This window comes from Mytilus trossulus, chromosome 14 (assembly GCF_036588685.1).
Source record: "Mytilus trossulus isolate FHL-02 chromosome 14, PNRI_Mtr1.1.1.hap1, whole genome shotgun sequence".
Taxonomy (NCBI): domain Eukaryota; kingdom Metazoa; phylum Mollusca; class Bivalvia; order Mytilida; family Mytilidae; genus Mytilus; species Mytilus trossulus.
Genome location: NC_086386.1, coordinates 22,519,672 through 22,538,055, shown reverse-complemented (window position 1 = coordinate 22,538,055; position 18,384 = coordinate 22,519,672). Strand labels below are relative to the sequence as shown.

The 18,384-nt window shown below is 30.8% G+C and overlaps 1 protein-coding gene across 1 annotated transcript; it reads left to right on the top strand.

Annotated features, from left to right (window-relative positions):
• The first annotated feature begins 1,000 nt into the window (after positions 1-1,000).
• On the top strand, positions 1,001-18,145 carry LOC134697590 (desmoplakin-like). The gene is made up of 11 exons (XM_063559874.1): positions 1,001-2,397; positions 6,278-6,385; positions 9,878-9,949; positions 10,893-11,030; positions 11,960-12,121; positions 12,352-12,489; positions 12,804-12,893; positions 13,160-13,249; positions 15,254-15,409; positions 16,576-16,662; positions 16,889-18,145. The coding sequence occupies exons 1-11, from the start codon at positions 1,619-1,621 to the stop codon at positions 17,034-17,036; spliced, it is 1,968 nt and encodes a 655-aa protein (XP_063415944.1). The 5' UTR covers positions 1,001-1,618; the 3' UTR covers positions 17,037-18,145.
• The last annotated feature ends 239 nt before the right edge of the window (positions 18,146-18,384 follow it).

Genomic DNA, 18,384 nt, shown 5'->3' with positions numbered 1-18,384 from the left:
TAGAACCCGTATATTTCACGTTTATGAAAAGGAAAAGAACTAGGAGGATTCCAATTTTCATTTAGAATGCTATACATTTGAGCAATAGAAACATATGTGGAAATAAAGTTTGCACAAGTGTCATTTTCTAAAAAAAATAATCTTATATATGATAGGGTGAAAAGTATTTTTCTTCAAATCAAGCTTACAAAAACGTCGTTTTAATCATAAAACCAAAAAAGTAATAAAATATAGGGATACCTGTATTTCATTGTCTTAATTAAATCCTTTTATCTTTTAACTATCAAGTTACCCTCAGGCCAATGTAATTATGACTCGTGTATATTTAAAGGAGTGTAGCGACAACGTGTCACTCTATTCAGTGCTACATATTCAATTTATAGTAAAGATAACATTAAAAGAAGAAATAGTTTATTACAAAATTAAACTTATTTTAAGATTTTCAAACCCCCCTTAATCCGGTAGTGATAGGTAAAGATGCAAGTTAATAAAACTATCATATGAATTTGACATATTAACTCTTGTTACGATATGGTGATGTAGAAATATTCACATTTGAAACTGCACATTGGAAAACAGGAGGATTTTCATTGCATCTGCAGCCGAAAAACAAGTAAGCACTTCTTTTGCTGGTAAAAGATGAAAATGCAAAGTAACACATATGAATGAACAAAATATGTAAATGTAAAAAATTAAATCCAAATTTCTAAGCCTCATAAAAAAAATCTTTTTTTCTGACATTGCCTCAATATTGTAAATATTCGCATTTTTCATTTTTCAAAATTTAACACAAACATAACTTTTAGTGCCTTGGGTTTCTTGAAAAACAACAAAATTAGATGATTTTTATAGGAGAAGGTATTTATGTATGTGTGAGGGGTAATGTATAGACTCTTATCATAGCTTACGTAGTTTTTAATTTCAATTAGGTCACAGCGATGGTGATGGGTTCTTTAAACAAATGACCTTGATACAATTTAAAAAAAATGGCAATGCCAGATGTTATTGGTTAACAATGAATAAATGATGTGGAATATATTGAAATGGTAAATAGAGAACTCTGCACTCACATGATACAAAAAAGTAAAATCACAAAAATACTGAACTCGGAGGAAAATCAAAATGGAAAGTCCCTAATCGATGTCAAAATGTAAAGCTCTGTCACATCAAAAGAATGGATAACAATAATTGTCATATTCCTGACTTGGTGCAGTTATTTTCTTGTAAGATAATATTAAAGTTCGTTTTAAATATTATTCATTCATAAGAAGAGCACTTGTATACTTAAAACATTAAATTACCTTTTTTACCACTTGATTGCTTTTGAAAGAAATTGAAAGATATCATTTATCATGTCACTTAAGCAACCTTCAGATTTATATAGAGGCATGTCTTAAAAGGTGTACAATAAATATATACCTATGTACACAACTTATATTCAAAAATAAACATAGGATTGGTCAGATATATATTACATGATCGCTCATTTAACGTGTACTTAACTTTATCTTTTTAATGTATCAGGTGATATAGATATGTAAAACCAACAATAATATTTACACGAATAATGAAAGATGTATGAAATATTCAATTATTTTTTTTTTTAATTCATGGCAAAATGGATTCCAACTTAGAGTGTTCAGCGAACGTGGTCGCAAAAACGGATGCATGTACACACTGCTATTTAAGAATTTGTGATACTTGTCAGATACGTGATGATTTTTTGTTTCAAGAAAGATCGGCGAGATCCCATAGATCTGAACTTTTCATTGATGAGATATATACCTGCAACAAATGTGACCAAACATGGATGGATTTATTCTCATATTGTGTTACATGTAGTCGATTAGTTTGTAGGTCATTCAAGGATAAACATGAAGATTGTGATAAATACTATGGCCTCATGGAAAGTGATATCCGGAAGAGGAGAAAACTTGTGGAAACTGAAAAAGAAATTGAACAGTTTGCTTTCGATTTAGATAAAAACCGAAATGACTTGTCAGAAATATGCGAGAAAAAAAAAAAATCTAATTTTCTTCCAATTCTCAAGAGTTCCGTAGCTTCAGTCGTTTCTAAATTTGAAGATACGATAAATTCATTTGGTCGGGATTCTGAAATTTTGAAATCTAAATTGTCTAGCGTTGAGCAATATATCATCCAACAAAATGAATCTTTTCAAGATCTTAAAGACAAAATGCAACACATCAGAAGGAAAATAGCATTTCCGATTAAATTTTTACAAGAATTAAGCGAATGGGAAAAAGAATTCCATAAACTGACAAACATGCAAGCACGTTTTGATCTATCTGCACTCAAAAATACACCTGTGATTAATGTCGTCTGCAGACCTAAACAGTTGGATCAATATTTTATCCACGATATACTTGGAATTCAAAAGTAAGTTCATTTTTACAAGGGAATAACACTTATTGCTACACACAGACTTTTTAATACTACTGCTTACATTTATTTACCAAAGTCATAACAACTATAGTCCTACAATATATAAAATACACAAAGTATACATAGATAGCAGAAGTAGTGTAAAACATATTCACTCGCATATTCAGCATGTTAGATCTTAATTTTTGTGCACGAACTATAAATTTACTCAAATTACATAACTATCTAAGACTATTATAACTAACTTATTGTATATATTTATACATAGAAGGTTTTCTCCAATTCTATGGTTTTAGTATATGGCGTTCATTATCACTGAACTAGTATATATATTTGTTTAGGAGCCAGCTGAATGACCCCTCCGAGTGTGTGAATTTCTCGCTGCATTTAAGACCTGTTGGTGACCTTCTGCTGTTGTCTGCTCTATGGTCGGGTTGTTGTCTCTTTGACACATTCCCCATTTCCATTCTCAATATGATTATAAATCAGATCTAAGCCCTCGATAAGAAGGACATCTTTAAAATGAAATGCATCTCATTTTCAATGTCATTTTAAAAAAAAACTACATTGTCTATTACTTCTTGGAATTGCAGAATAGCGCCCACATTCTAAAGCTTAATCATGACTACTAAGTCTTATTGTCTAGACTTCGACTTTTGTCGAAAAAGCGATCCTACATACCGTCCTCGCCAGCGTTCACTAATATTCACTCCGTGGTTAAATTTTTGGAAATTATAAAAAAAAAATCTTAATTGAACATTGGTTTCTACCTTACTCTGACAGAATATTGTTTATGATCATAAGATAGTATCCAGAAGCAAATTCTTAAGAAAAAATCTATTTTTACCGTTTTTTACTTATAAATGGAATTAGTGTTTGTACCCGGAAACTGTACATTAACTCTGTGTCCATATTTTACTTGTAAATCGACTAAGTTTTTCTGCCAGTTAAATAAATGCAGTATTTGAAATATTTATTAGATTCATAAACTCTCCTGGATTTTTACCAAACTTGGAAAGAAGCTTCTTACAATCAAAAGTATAATCACAAAAATACTGAACTCCGAGGAAAATTCAATCGGAAAGTCCATTATCAGATGGCACAATAAAATCACAAAACACATCAAACAAATGGACCACAACTGTCATATTCCTGACTTGGTACAGGCATTTTCAAATGTAGAAAATGGTATATTGAACCTGGTTTTATAGCGCTAAACCTCTCACTTGTATGACAGTCACACCAAATTCCGTTATATTTACAACGATGCGTGAACAAAACAGACAGAATAAATAAAATAGTCAAAATATGGATACAACAGTCATCAGTGTGTTACTATCTCAAAAGAAACAATCGTTTACCACACAAACGCATCTATCAAATTTAAAAAAAAAAGTAATATGCGACTGTCATACAAGTGAGAGGTTTCGCTAGCTTTAACACCAGGTTTTTATTCACATATTGTACGTAAGGAAATGCCTGTACAGTACCAAGTCAGGAATATGGCAGTTGTTTTTCATTCGATTGACGTCTTTTGAGCTTTTGATTTTTCCATTTGATAACGGACTTTCCGTTTTGAATTATTTCTAGGAGTCTTATTAGATATATCTTGCATGTATACCAATATAAGAGGGAGGTTTGACAGGCAAAAAAAAACAGGTTCAAACCACCATTTTTTCCTTTAAAAATGTCCTGTACCAAATCAGGAATCTGGCCATTGTTATATTATAGTTCGTTTCTGTGTGTGTTACATTTTAACGTTGTGTTTCCATTGTGTCGTTGGGTTTCTCTTTTTTTTTTAGTGTGAATTCACATTACTATAAGACGTGTCACGGTACTTATCTATCCCAAATTCATGTATTTGGTTTTGATATTATATTTGTTATTTTCATAGGATTTTGTCTAATGCTTAGTCCGTTTCTGTGTGTTTTACATTTTAATGTTATGTCGTTATTTTCCGCTTATATTTAATGCGCTTTCCTCAGTTGTAGTTTGTTTTTGGCCATGGATTTAGAATATGCAAGCGAGCAATTGGATGTGTAATGTACTAAGGATTCTGAAAAAAAGGCGATTGCAGCTTAATACCACCAATATGCATAAAATATTCGCTAATTTTTGCAACTAGATTAGAAACTGTGTTCTATTACTTCATAAATTGCACAATAATATTGAGATTGTATCTGAATTATGCAGATAATAATTTTTATAAAACTAAGAACCGTGCTCACGTTAGAGTACAGAGATGTCGATTTGATCAATTTCCTAGTTTTGTTCCCCTCTTGAATTCGTGCATGAATATGACAACTTATTAATTCAATTTCAAAAGTTATATCCGGAGAAATTACTTTTTCCTTTTGTGTGCTAGAAGGGCTCCATTAAAGTGTGCAATCTATTTTTCATAGAATGTCCCATCTGAATAAATTCTAAAATTGCTTGTTATAACCATAGAACATATTTCACTTGGAACAGAGGAAATGGCCTTGGTAAAAAAACAATCCCTTTAAAAGATTTTAACAAACATAAAGGCCAAGCGCCATAATAGTTTCATCTGACATTCACAAGGAACGTTAAAATAAAAAAATGTAAAAGACTAAGAATAAAATGGATATCTTAGGTATAGGTTAATTCGTCAATGTAAACCTTTCCTGAAACACTTGAATTTTTTTTTCTTCACAATTTACACATTTATCAATGAAGATTTAAGATTTTGTTTTAAATTTACCATCTTACATTGTAGCACCGAAACCTGAGCTGATCATATAAACAATTCACCAGATGTGCTATTGATAGATATAGTTACTGTTTACGAACACGTGTATTTTAATTTGAATTTGCACTAGATGCCTTTTATTGTCCTGAAAAATAAACATCTTTTTACCTGGATAGGTAGGATATTTCTTTCTTAATGTCTACTTACGTCAATTTGTCATATTTCAACACTTTGTAATTCGGTTAAAATTTTAGAACACAAACTAGATAACCTATCTGGATAGTTGCATTATTGGGAAATAAAAGTGAAGATGAAATGTTCATGGAAAACAATTTGTATTTAAATCTAAACAAGTACATAAAGATGTAATTTATGGTGTTTTTGGGTTATCTATCCAATGACATACACTCAATATATATTCCAATTAAAAGACTACAGTATTTATACTGTATGATTAATCAAAGTAAGAAAGTCATATGTATACCTACTGGATTACTTGGATTTTTTCCTGCTGATAATGGAGATTTGATTTACATAGTGTACCCTATTTACATTATTATACTATTGCTAAACGATTTATATATTGTGAATTTTTAATACATCACTATAACTATAAAATGTATACAAGACAAATACTCATAATTCAATTGTGGTATTGAACACTTAGGGGGAAAATGTCATCGGTCATATTGATAATTTAAGAGTAATCCAGGTCCATATCAGAAGTTGTCATTGGTCATATTTATAATTAAAATGTCAACTTATTATTGGAAACATTTTTTATTTTGTATAAGTAATTTTTACCTGTAACCATGATAATAAATAGAATTTAATCATATAGCTGATCTACTCTATTAATTTGTGTATAAATTACAGTTAGAATCCTCTAAATTGACCCCAGTAATTTACGTTGTAAGCTTTATATGTACGTCGTTAAAGCTTGATATTCAAATGGAAAAAAAATATTATAAAGCCCAGAAACACTTTTAACTTGAAATGAAAAACAATCTATACAACTGGTATTTTCAACACACACGACACATAAGTTAACATTCAGCATTGCTAACTGAGATCGGTAAGCGTACACGTAGGTAGCATGCGCAGTAGTGGCAAAACACGATCTTATAATTAATTCTTTAAGATAAGAGTATTATCTGTTTACAGAGATCCTAGCAGATATGGAAGTTGTCACTCCAGTAAATTACAGGATACGCCCGTATGTTATGGCTTATCGGTTAGTAATCCTGCTGATCAGCCCATAGATGGCATACAGTAAGTATTTAAAAAATATTTACATAAGGTCAGTAATTTTATTAGCACGAAAAATAAATCGATTTATTACTGAAAATTACAAAATTAACTTTAAATGACCAAAATCGCAGCAGACCAAGCTGAACAATTAAGGCTCTGAAACAATATTTTGCAAATACGTTTCACATTACTTTTTTCCCAAACCTATGTAAAATAAAGGTAATAATCAAGGAAGACATCAAATGTACTTACTGAAATCAGTCATTTCTGAGCTTAAGTGCTCTACATATATATTTTTCTTAGTTGCTGCAGCACAAATCTTTTAAATAAAAAGTGCTTAGTAATTTATACAGTTTTTAAACAGATGGCTTACACCAATACTATGGTTTTATCAAACATTCACGCACATTTGAATATAATGGACATAGTAATATAAATGCATTTTATCCTCAATATCATCAATACACAATGTATCTATTTACAATTTATGGCCTTAGTCAACTTTAGCAGATCCTGTATATATTATGACCCATTTTGTTTTCCAAGCTCCTCAACTTCGTACTAGATTTATCCTTCCACATGTTTAAATTAACATGACACTTATGAGTCTGATGTAGAATAAACTCGCGTATGGCGAACCAAATTATACACCTGGTAGCTTTGGTGAGTTTGTTTATATCTACATTGAGTACTTATTGCAACGTCCTTCGTAGTGAGCTGATGATTTAAAAGTATTTGAGCAAAGAAATGAGATTGATGTTGCCGAAAGCATTACAAATTTTATAATATAGCTCATTTAAAAAAAATTTCGACCTTATACATCTGAATTTTACCACAAAATGCACCAATAATTTATTTTAGCGCATGAATGAAATTATCTTAGTATACTTTATAGATATATATATGACACAGATATACTGCAGTTTTATTTAGATAGACCTGTTAATCAAATATATAAACCTTTTATATGTAAATATCGTATCTCCGCACATAGCCTTAATATAGAAACATGCAGATATTACAATGTAGATAGAGAAAATAGATTATGTACGATGTGCACTAACAATATTGTAGAAGATGAATACCATGTTATTCTAGAATGTAATAGATATAGTGATGTAAGAAAACTATATATTATTAAGAAATATTATTGGCAATATCCATCCACTTTTAAACTTATACAGTTGTTATCAGTTCACAATGTGAAAGAACTTAATAATTTAGGTAAATTTTTGTTTAATATTGAAAAAAATCGTAATATGTAGTTGTTTTATTTATTTGTCATATGAATTTTTGTTTTCGTTCTCCGCCATGCATGTATTGTGTATAATTATTGTATTTATATTTCACTGATGCATTCAAAAATATTGACAAATTGTATATTCTATAAGCTGTATTGCATCTGAATAAAGTATTATTATATTAGTCACGCATCAGTGCTGCAAATGAACAAAATGTACATTCTTTTTGTTTTAGCTCACCTGACCTGAAAGGTCAAGTGAGCTTTTCTCATCACTTGTCGTCCTGCGTCCTTCGTCCGTAAACTTTTACTTAAATCTTCTCCTCTGAGACAACTGGGCCAAATTTAACCAAAATTCAATCATCCTTGGAGTATCTAGTTTTAAAAATGTGTCCGATGACCTGGCCATCCAACCAAGATAGCCACCATGGCTAAAAATAGAACACAGGGGTAAAATGTATAGTTTGGCTTATATCTAAAACCAAAGCATTTAAAGCAAATCTGTCAGGAATACTCCGAATAAAATTGTTGATTAGGTCAAGATCTATCTGCCCTGAAATTTTCAGACGAATCGGACAACCTGTTGTTAAGTTGCTGCCCCTAAATTGGTAATTTTTATGAAATTTTGCAGTTTTTGGTTATTATCTTGAATACTATACTGACCGACTTTAGAAACGCAACACTATATTATTTTGTTGTTATTTTTTATTAATGTGCCGCCGTCAAAAGCGATGACTGCCTGTTACAAACGCCAAAATGATTGTCAGAAAGGTCAACAAATTCTGTCTGACATGTTTTGAGTTCTGTTTTACACCTTCTGATTTTGCATTTGTTCAACCGATTAATTGGTATTGGCAATTATCCGATTGGAACTTGAGGGCTTTAAAGGTTTTCCATCAGTCGATCTCTGGCAATTCAGTTGATGGGAAACATTTATGGCATGACTCTGTACGAAATGCCATTTGGCAATTTGATTAGCAGTTGACGTTGCGGCCGTAAATAGGTCTGGCAAATGACGTTGTGTAATCAAATTCTGTTGACGTTTGTCGGAAGGACAGTTGACGAGTTTCTGAAGTAATAGAATATGGTTGCAGCACGTTTATGTTTTCCTTTTTGCAGTATTCTTAAGGGCGGATTAAGTTTTATTTCTCACTCTGGGCAATATGGAGATGCAACATTTTTTAACAGATTTAAGTGTGGCAAAGGATCGACAGAACTGTTTTACAAAGCAAAAAAACCCTGAAACAATTTTTCATGGGTTCAAAAATTTGCTTTAAGAAATTCGTGCGACTTTTAAAAATTCAATATGTTCAATAATCACAGATAAGTAAGATTTTGATTTTTTGTAAAGAGAAAGAAGTATGGTAAGCATGAAAAGTAGTTGTAAGAGAATAAGACAAGATTTGGTAAAAAAATCAATAAAATGAGTGTTGCGTTTTTAAAGTCGTTCAGAATATTATAGATAGAGATAAATTGTAAACAGCAATAATGTTCAGCAAAGTAAGACCTACAAATAAGTCAACATGACCAAGATTTTAACAACTTTTTAGTCACTTTTTGTAGCTTGTGCAAAAATCTTACATGGTCACAATCATTACTAGGGTATCTATTTAAAAAAAAAGTGTCTATTGACCCCGCCTACCAACCATGATGGCCGACATCAGTAAATACAGTAACAGATGAGCGACACAGGCTCTTGAGAGACTCTAATTATTTCATATTTATTTAATAACTTACTGATGTTCAACACTTATAAATCCATATGATACGAATATACAAATCAAGATAATAAACACACATTGATGAGTCCACATGAACGCAAAAAGGAGCGAAACTAGGTGACCGAGTAAACGTCTCCTGCTATGAATGCATTACCCACCTTGAATATCAGCACTGTGTCAAAATGTCACTATCAAGAAAAGAACACAGTCGGTTATTATTCGATTCATGCGAATATTCTAAAGATCTGAGACCATTATAACTTGTCACTAACTAAAATAGGTTGATGCATAGATACATCGAACACAACTGACCATGTGATGAATAGTTATGTTTCTAAATTGTGCATTTATACATGTTTATATGCACATTTTTATCGAGGGTCCAGCTGACGCCCGCCTTCGGGTTCGGGATTTTATCGCTGTGTTGAACACCCATTGGTGGACCTCGGCTGTTATCTGCTTTTTCGGTCAGGTTGTTTTCTCTTTGACATATTCCTCATTCCCATTCCCAATTTTTTGTATGTATTTTATCATGTTTATTGTATATTTCAGAGTAGAGCCAGTCCAAAAGAGAAAAACATTGCCACATTTAAACAAAAAGTATGATCCATATCATTTGCATTTGTAAGTATTGTATCATGTTTTAACAGGAGTGAACACACTGCTTTAAGTGGGGAGATTGCAATGTTAATGGTTAAGGCGGAGTTTTGGTAGCTTAAATTATAAACTGTTATATTTCTGTGAGAATTAAGTATGAACAAATAGGTATATGCTTTAGCGTTTCAATGAATATCAGTATTTTCTTCTTTCACATTGTTAGGAGGAATATACTGTATTGTGTGCACAATTGTATTGTATAGATGGTATGTCATATTTAACATTTAAACTCAGGGTTTGTAGTTGGTTCGACAATATGGATCTGCAATATTGGAAATGTACTGAAATATTACTTGTTTTTGATCATACAACTTTTGTGATATAGTTTTTTTTAGCAATCTGGTAAACTCATATTGCAAGATTTAAAATTTAAAATTGCAAAAAAGGTCTAAGACACATAAACATGTACACATTTTATTGAAAAAATGTCTTTCTTGTTCATTTCGGATATTAACGTCGTAACTTCAATCCCCTTCCTTTCATGAAAGTGACCTTCCGAATTAGACTATTTACCGGATTTGTTATGACATGAGCAACCCGACGGGTGCCACATGTGGAGTAGGATCTGCTTATCCGTCAAGAGCACCTGAGATCACCCCAGGTTTTTGATCTCGTGTTGTTTATTCTTTAGTTTTCAATGTTGTGTCATGTGTATTATTGTCTGTTTGTCTTTTTAATTTTTAGCCATGGCGTTGTCAGTTTATTTTCGATTTATGAGTTTGACTGTCCCTTTTGTATCTTTCGTCCCTCTTTTAGTTAAGTTCGGTATATCAGCGTCGTTCTGTTAATCAGATCATCATGATCATTAGTGGTTTTATCATTGTAAATCTTTAAATGCACAAGGATAACACCAACTGTATATAGACATTGCTGGAATTTCTTTTCAGTTATTTTTTGCAACGTATTTTAGGCTAGAAACAGAGATTAAATCCAAAGACGACTATATACGGAAGTTGAGGTTAGATCGAGAAACTTTGAAAAAGCACCTCTATTTGTTAAAGAATAGTCGTAATTCAGCTGAAAAGAAAATGAAAGAAATAACAAATCAGTAAGTTTAATAGTTGAACGTTCTTTTTCGGCTTTATTACTATTTTGATCTGAGCGTCACTGATGAGTCTTAGGTAGACGAAACGCGCGTTTGGCGTACTAAATTACAATTCTGGTATCTTTGATAACAATTAACGAATTTCTTTCCAAAAACAAACATCAATTTGGGCACTTAAAGTTGATTGTTTTAATATGTCCGTCTCTGAATTGGGTCTGCCGGGATTCCTTTTAAATAAAACTATATATATATTCGATACGAATGTAAAAATCTTCAAACAAAACTAAAACGATCGACAATTTGATAAGAAATGTTCAGTTATAATTTAAATTAATTATAAATTGTAAGTGAGAAATGAGAATCCAGTTGCCCAGATGTAAAAGTAAACCACAAAATATGACAAAAATTCAATTAGAAAAAACATGCAAAGCTTGGTAAGAATGTAGTTCTTGCTTAGTTGAAGACTGTATTTAAAATTGTAGACGTTTTTTTTTTCTCTACATTTTCCTTCACAACTTTTCATAAATCTAGACGTTGTACCCACTTTACATATAACAAGCCCAAGTGAGTGCTTTAATACAAAAATTATTTGATTTTTCTGACATTCTTAGTGATACTCAGTAAATTGACTACATATACATAACCGTGAACATATGTGTCACAGATACATCTGTGTCTAGTGGAAAGTACTGCTCTCTTCATTGTCTTAAATGGGTCTGACTGGTACTTTATTAAAACAAATAAGGTGAAGACATATCCAAGCTAATTATGTTTATGATAATGTAATGATCTAGGAGTCAGTTGCAATGTTTCTGGTCATGTTTATAATACATTCTTGGCAATGTTTATGATATTGTTGATGATTTAGGAGTATAATGATTTTGCTGAATGCATGTGCATCTTTTTTATTGTATATAATTGAACAATTTTAGATTTGAAGTGGAGATACAGAGAAATGATCAACTGCATAAAGAAGAATTACAAACTGTAATCGATCATAAAATTCAACTGGAAGAGGATCTTAGAGAAGTTAAATTTAAAATGGAACAACAATTACAAACTCAACTTAAAGAATATGAAGAGTTAAAAGCAAGGTATTTGTATTTATATTTATTTTTTTAAATAAGAATTTAGAATGGGCATAGAACTGTGTGGTCATTATGTACACAGCCTAATTTAAGTAAACATTTTCGGTTGCACAAGTATTTCTTAATAGTCATAAACTACTACTAATATGCTAAACAGATGAATAAATTACTGATTTAAAAAAACAGGAACAAGCATTCATGACTGTTTCTGTAATTTATTGAATCCTTATTTCCAGACAAGGAAACCATATCCATGACCTGGAATCAGACATTGAGTTTTTGAAGTTGGAAGCACAGAAAACGGAAGATGCTTCTCAAAAAGCTTTAAATGATGCCATTAATGAAAATCAGAAAGCAGAGGAAAGAATTAAACAGTAAATTTATATGTTTTCAAAATGAATTTTTACGCTGTTGTATTATATTTATTGTATAGAAAACTCAAATTCATATTTTCTTAAATTATTAAAAAAAATAGCATCAAGGCTATAAAGATATTTCTGTGGACGAAAAGACTAACTGAAAATAGTGGTATTAATACTATGTTGACAAGTTAAATGAGTATTTGTTGTAGCATGAACATTTTTTACAATAAATTTTGAAATTAATATTACAGAAAACACAAGTAGTTGAATGCAATACGATTTATAAATCATATGTCTTTTCTTGATTTAGATAATTTCTATTTAAGGTATATAGAGCTTGTTGAAATCAAAAAGCTCCAGATAGAAGGATTGGAAGACCATGTAGATTTGCTTAAAAGAGGCTCGCATAAAATCACGTAAGATCAAATAAATGTGTATAGAGTTTGTTTAGTTCACTTCTTAACATATGAAAAAAATAGGTATGGTACGATCTTCAACAATAAGCAAACCTCATTCTGCATGACAATTATAAAACAATCCAAACGACAGTGCGCAAAGCAATAAAGGAAACACAAATATGATATACAGCAACAAACTACTAGTATTTTATGTAAAAGTAAATGATAAATTGTCCTCAATGTTCCTTATATGTATTACTATTTTTTATTAATATATTTTTTAGCAAAGAAACTGAAGAAGAAAATCAACGAATAAAGACAAAGCTTCAAAAAGTTAAACACATGTTTAATGAATGGACGAAATCAAGCTCTAGGTTATAATTAATTGTTACATATAGTTTAGAATATAATAAAGCAAATGCATGAGATGAATTTATAAATATACGGATTAAGCTTATGCTATTCAAGAACAAATGTAAATCATCATCCTCCTTGTTATCCATCAAGTATGAATTAATTTAACGACATTTATGTTCAGTAATCGTCAAGGCATTTTTGTTTTATTTAACTCTTTCTTCTGACATCTGTATTTCATTTTTTTTATCGTGTTTACCAATGTTCGTGGATTAAGGAAAACGTACATGATCGTGGTTACTTGATTTAGTGGGTTCAATTCGTTAATGGCATCAGACCACCAATTAAAAGTCCCTATCTGTTCAACCAAATTTTGCAATTTTCATAGCTTTCTAAATCTTTTATCTTAAGTTTAACCTCTTACAAACCAGGTATGTCCTGAATCGTACAGGTATCACCTTTCTTCATGCCAATTTTCAGCATACCTTTAAAGGCATATAAAAAAGAAGAGACCTTCCGAACTGATGAACCACTAGAAATAACCCCTGGTTTTCTTGAAATCTTAAATTAGTATACTATGGAGCGCATTAATTCTCAATTTTTATTGTCAACTAATAAACAAGTAAATTTGGGCTCAAAATGGTCTTAATATATTTCTCTTTCACCACAAGTTTTATTTCTACAAATTTGTTGGGTAGTTTAAGTAAACAATGACATCAAATGCACTATTTTTTGTCGGAGTAGGCCTACTTTCACATACGTTCAAAATTTGAGGGAGTAATTGGTGGTGTGACACCTAAAGAGACAAAAAAGATGATTCGAAATCTTTTGTTTTGCATTTTTCTTTATCCTTAGTCAATTTGTAGTTAGCACAGCTATTCTGAGCATAATGCGACTTATATTTAAAGTTTCACAGTTCAATTTAAAATGACTGTAATGTATGACTTTGATAGAAAATACTTGAAAATTCCATTTAGGGCTACAGGATTAAAATCTTTCAATATCAAGATCAGTTTTTGCTGATTTTTACTCATGTGTTCTACTACTTTAAAGACTTTTCACAATTTTTGCAATTAATTTAGTAAAAAAAAAAATCCAAGGTATTGAAGTGTTAAGGAAAATATTTCTCTTTCACCAAAAGTTTCTTAGTCTTTAGTGTTGTGTCTTGTATATTATTATTTGTTTGTTTTTCTTTTTATTTTTAGCAATGGCGTTGTCAATTTATTTTCGATCTATAAGTTTGAGTGTCCCTCTGGTATCTTTTAAAACAAATGTATATCGCACTCGAACCTTAACACATTAAGATACAACTAGAGGGATAGCTGAGAGCATTACTTTGAATAAAATACAGAAGTCTTCTCTCTATTTAGAAATGTCGATCGATGTTACTTATACTCTCAGCTGATGCAACTTATTCCTAAGCCTATTTTTATACATTATTAGGACATTTTGTTAATTTTATAAGCTTAAAGTATGCTGTCCTCATAGTAAAAATAGTCGAATTGGAGGTTTTACGGTTGATGTGATGACGAGCATTTGGTCAATATAAAAAGTAAAATAAAAAAGATTAATAATTGTCATCTATAGAACAAAGGAACCTGGTTTTGTTTTTGCACCAAACAGAGAGTAATAAGGGATGGATTTACAACAAATATTAAACCACTTGACAAGTCAAAAGTTGGCTACACACAGTCGCCATCATATCGTCATTGATCGCTTTAGGATATCTCTATCACAAATAGCTAAGGTAGTTGTATATTGACAATGTTGTAAGGTACTTCCAGGTTTCATCAAAACTTACTTTCATCCATTTTTAACCCCTCACCCCTTTTAAATCTACCATTTTTTTTCAAAGGTCAAGTTCTTGATTTCCAATATACACTATTTTTTGTATTTTCCGATGAGTTATCTGTTATGAATGAACAAAATAAGTTAAACAATACACTATCAACATTCCAATAGAATTTATATCATTTTGTGTAAAACAAAAATCACAATAATATCTATATTCTTTTCCTTTCCAGTCTTAACAACATGATGGCCCACGAACTTGACTTAGATGATGTATTCATCGAAAGTGAATCAGGACAGCAACAACGTAAACAGCAGACAGATACAAAAAACTTTGATTCACACTTGTCCTTTGATACAATGAGTTCAAATTCAATAAGTGCTAGCAAGTAAGTGAAACAAGTACTGCATAACAAATAGTCAAGACCATCCCATATACCTGTAGCTTATCCCTAATGGTACCAAAGTAAAACCATAAAAAGAAGTGATGTATTCGGAAAAACTTGTTTCTACATTTGTATGTTTTAAGGTGATATAAAAAGTAGAGATCAAATCAATAGGCATTCCGTTTGATCGGTCAAAATATTAACAAGAATGAATTTAGCTATAAATATATTGATGACATAGAGACTGTCTAACCTGTATGCAATTTTTATATTCTGATATTAATGTTGAAATAAAAATAATATTTCATTAACATTATCTGCTCTTTGGTCGGGTTGTTGTCTCTTTGACATATTCCCTATTTTCATTCTCAATTTTAATCTGTTAGTGCCAAACATCAAGGCAACTAATAATGCCTGAAAGTGTAGTACCAAATAATCTCCAAAAGAAATGTCAATGCGTACACAATAGCGTTCATTTACCATTAGTTGTTCATCTAAACCTGATGTTATCATTTAAACTATGTTGAAGTTTAAACTTATATAAACAATAAATAAAGGAAAGGGTTATGATATACCTCTTTTGATATGTGTTGTGCAAAAACTTATACCACTGCAAATCATTGTCTTTCACTTAGTAGTTCCTTGTAAATTAACCTAATCACAAATGCTTAACATATGAACTATTAAAAGAAATTAGATGTAACAGTAATTATACAACTGCACACAAATACCTAATCACATGCCAATAACTTGGTGATACTACAATCACCAGAAACAGCACCCACTAGTATCGCATTCGCAACTTCGTCGCACCAAGAAAAAAAGTTGACAGGTTCAAATAGAAGAAGGATACAAATAACGTCAATTTGGTTGTCAACTGTTTTTTTTTATTAACTAGTAACATGCATTTAGAAATGACAAAGCCAATTATTCTCTTAAAATGGAGATAAAAGTCTATGTAAATTGACAATCTTATACATACTTGATACAAGTGATTTCAATTTCTTAACTGAAAAGCTATTTATAAACTATGTAAGAAAATAAATATACATGTATGTACAATTTTTTTTGCAAATAAGTAAAACTGATAGAGCATATACGGAATGTATATAGATATCCTGTTTTTAAAGCTTTATACTCTTATCATAATATTTATATTTGTTTATTAGGACTGCCCGAGAAAACATACGTGTTAATGAAGACAATACAACACATGTATGTGATGTATCAAGTGGACATAATACAGCTAAGCATATGTAAGTTTTTAATTTGTTTTAAGTGTTCAACCGATCAGATAAACATTTTTACAGTTTCAGTACAAGTTTTATATTTTTCTGTATGATAGTTTTGAGAATGATAAAAGTTTATTATGACTTCATATGTGGACTTTGAAGTATTTCAATAACACATGAATTTATAACATGATGAATGTGTATAAGTGACCAGCTACTGTATTTAAAAACAAATTTTTGTCTGTTGTAGAACGTCTGTTTCATACACAGCAGAGCATATTCATATTATACAGAACTCACAAGTTAGTCTTGCAGACAGTGGATATGATGCAAAAAGCATTACTGGAGAAATGGACTGGAAAAAAATATCAACCAATGAAAATGTTTTCTTAAATTAACTTGAAAAAAAGCTAGGATTACCAATGTCTCTCAACACCATTATATATCGGAGGGGTATCCTGTACATAAGTGAAATTAACTGAAGGTTCCGAATTAGACAGATTAGCCTTGATAGTGCTAAAAAATTGTTGATATGGTGTCAGTGAAAATGTCTCATCTATTATATGTTCGCTACAGTTACTTAATGGTACCAATAAACCCCTTATTTTGTATAATGATACGTTGTTTTGAAACATTATTTGAATATTCATAATAATATGTGCACAAACCAAATTTGGCAAAATACAAAGAAGGGCATTTTAGCAAAATTATTGCAAAAGGTAAAAAGAAGATAATGGAGGAGACTTATAATTCAATTTTGCAATTTTTCGACGCAGGCCAGACAAGATTGTTTGTGAATTAAAAGATTCTTTGGTGGTAGTGGTTAATATATTAATATATACAAAACGGCCAGTAAAATAAAAATCATGCATGCTTTTTTTGTCAATTAATTTTGTTCACAATGAGAACTTAAAGTATACCATGTAAACTTAAGAAATGAAAAAAATATAAAATTGTAATATAATAGTTGACACGTTATTCTCAGCTTTTGCATCACTAAAATATACATTATTTAATGAAATTTATTCTAATCGGTGTTGAATTTAGTTATATATAACAAATAAAATGAGGAAAACCTTACTTTGATATGAATATATAAAAAAAGAAGATGCGGTATGATTGCCAATGAGACAACTATCCACAAAAGACCAAAATGACACAGCCATTAACAACTATAGTTCATCGTACGGCCTTCAACAATGAACAAAGCCCAAACTGCATATTTAGCTATAAAAGGCCCCGATAAGACAATGTAAAACAATACAAACTAGAAAACTAACGGCCTTATTTATGTGAACCTAGAGGCTCTAAAGACCCTGTGTCGCTCACCTAGGTCTATGTGAATATTAAACAAAGGACACAAATGGATTCTTGACAAAATTGTGTTTTGGTGATGGTGATGTGTTTGTAGATCTTACTTTACTGAACATTCTTGCTGCTTACAATTATCTCTATCTATAATAAACTTGGCCAAGTAGTTACAGTGGAAAAAGATAGTACAGTTTACTGTGACCCGCTTGTCAACCAAGATGGCCGTCATTGCTAAGAAATAAACATAGTGCATGATGTTAGTTATTTAAAAAACAGCCATAGACATAGAAAATTCGAAAGGGCCAGATGATTATCTTCAAAATGATGAGCTTTACCATTTGCCCATTTATTAAAAAAATATCACATTAGTTTTTGCATTGCCCTTAAATGATGAATTTGAAGTTCTTTTTGTCAATTACTTTCTATCATTTTCAA

Excerpts from the sequence above, each read along its gene's own strand:
- LOC134697590 (XM_063559874.1), top strand. The coding sequence starts at position 1,619 with ATGGATTCCAACTTAGAGTGTTCAGCGAACGTGGTCGCAAAAACGGAT. Across the intron at positions 12,490-12,803 it reads GCAGAGGAAAGAATTAAACA|GTATATAGAGCTTGTTGAAA; the intron begins GTAAATTTATAT and ends TTTCTATTTAAG. Across the intron at positions 13,250-15,253 it reads TGGACGAAATCAAGCTCTAG|TCTTAACAACATGATGGCCC; the intron begins GTTATAATTAAT and ends TTTCCTTTCCAG.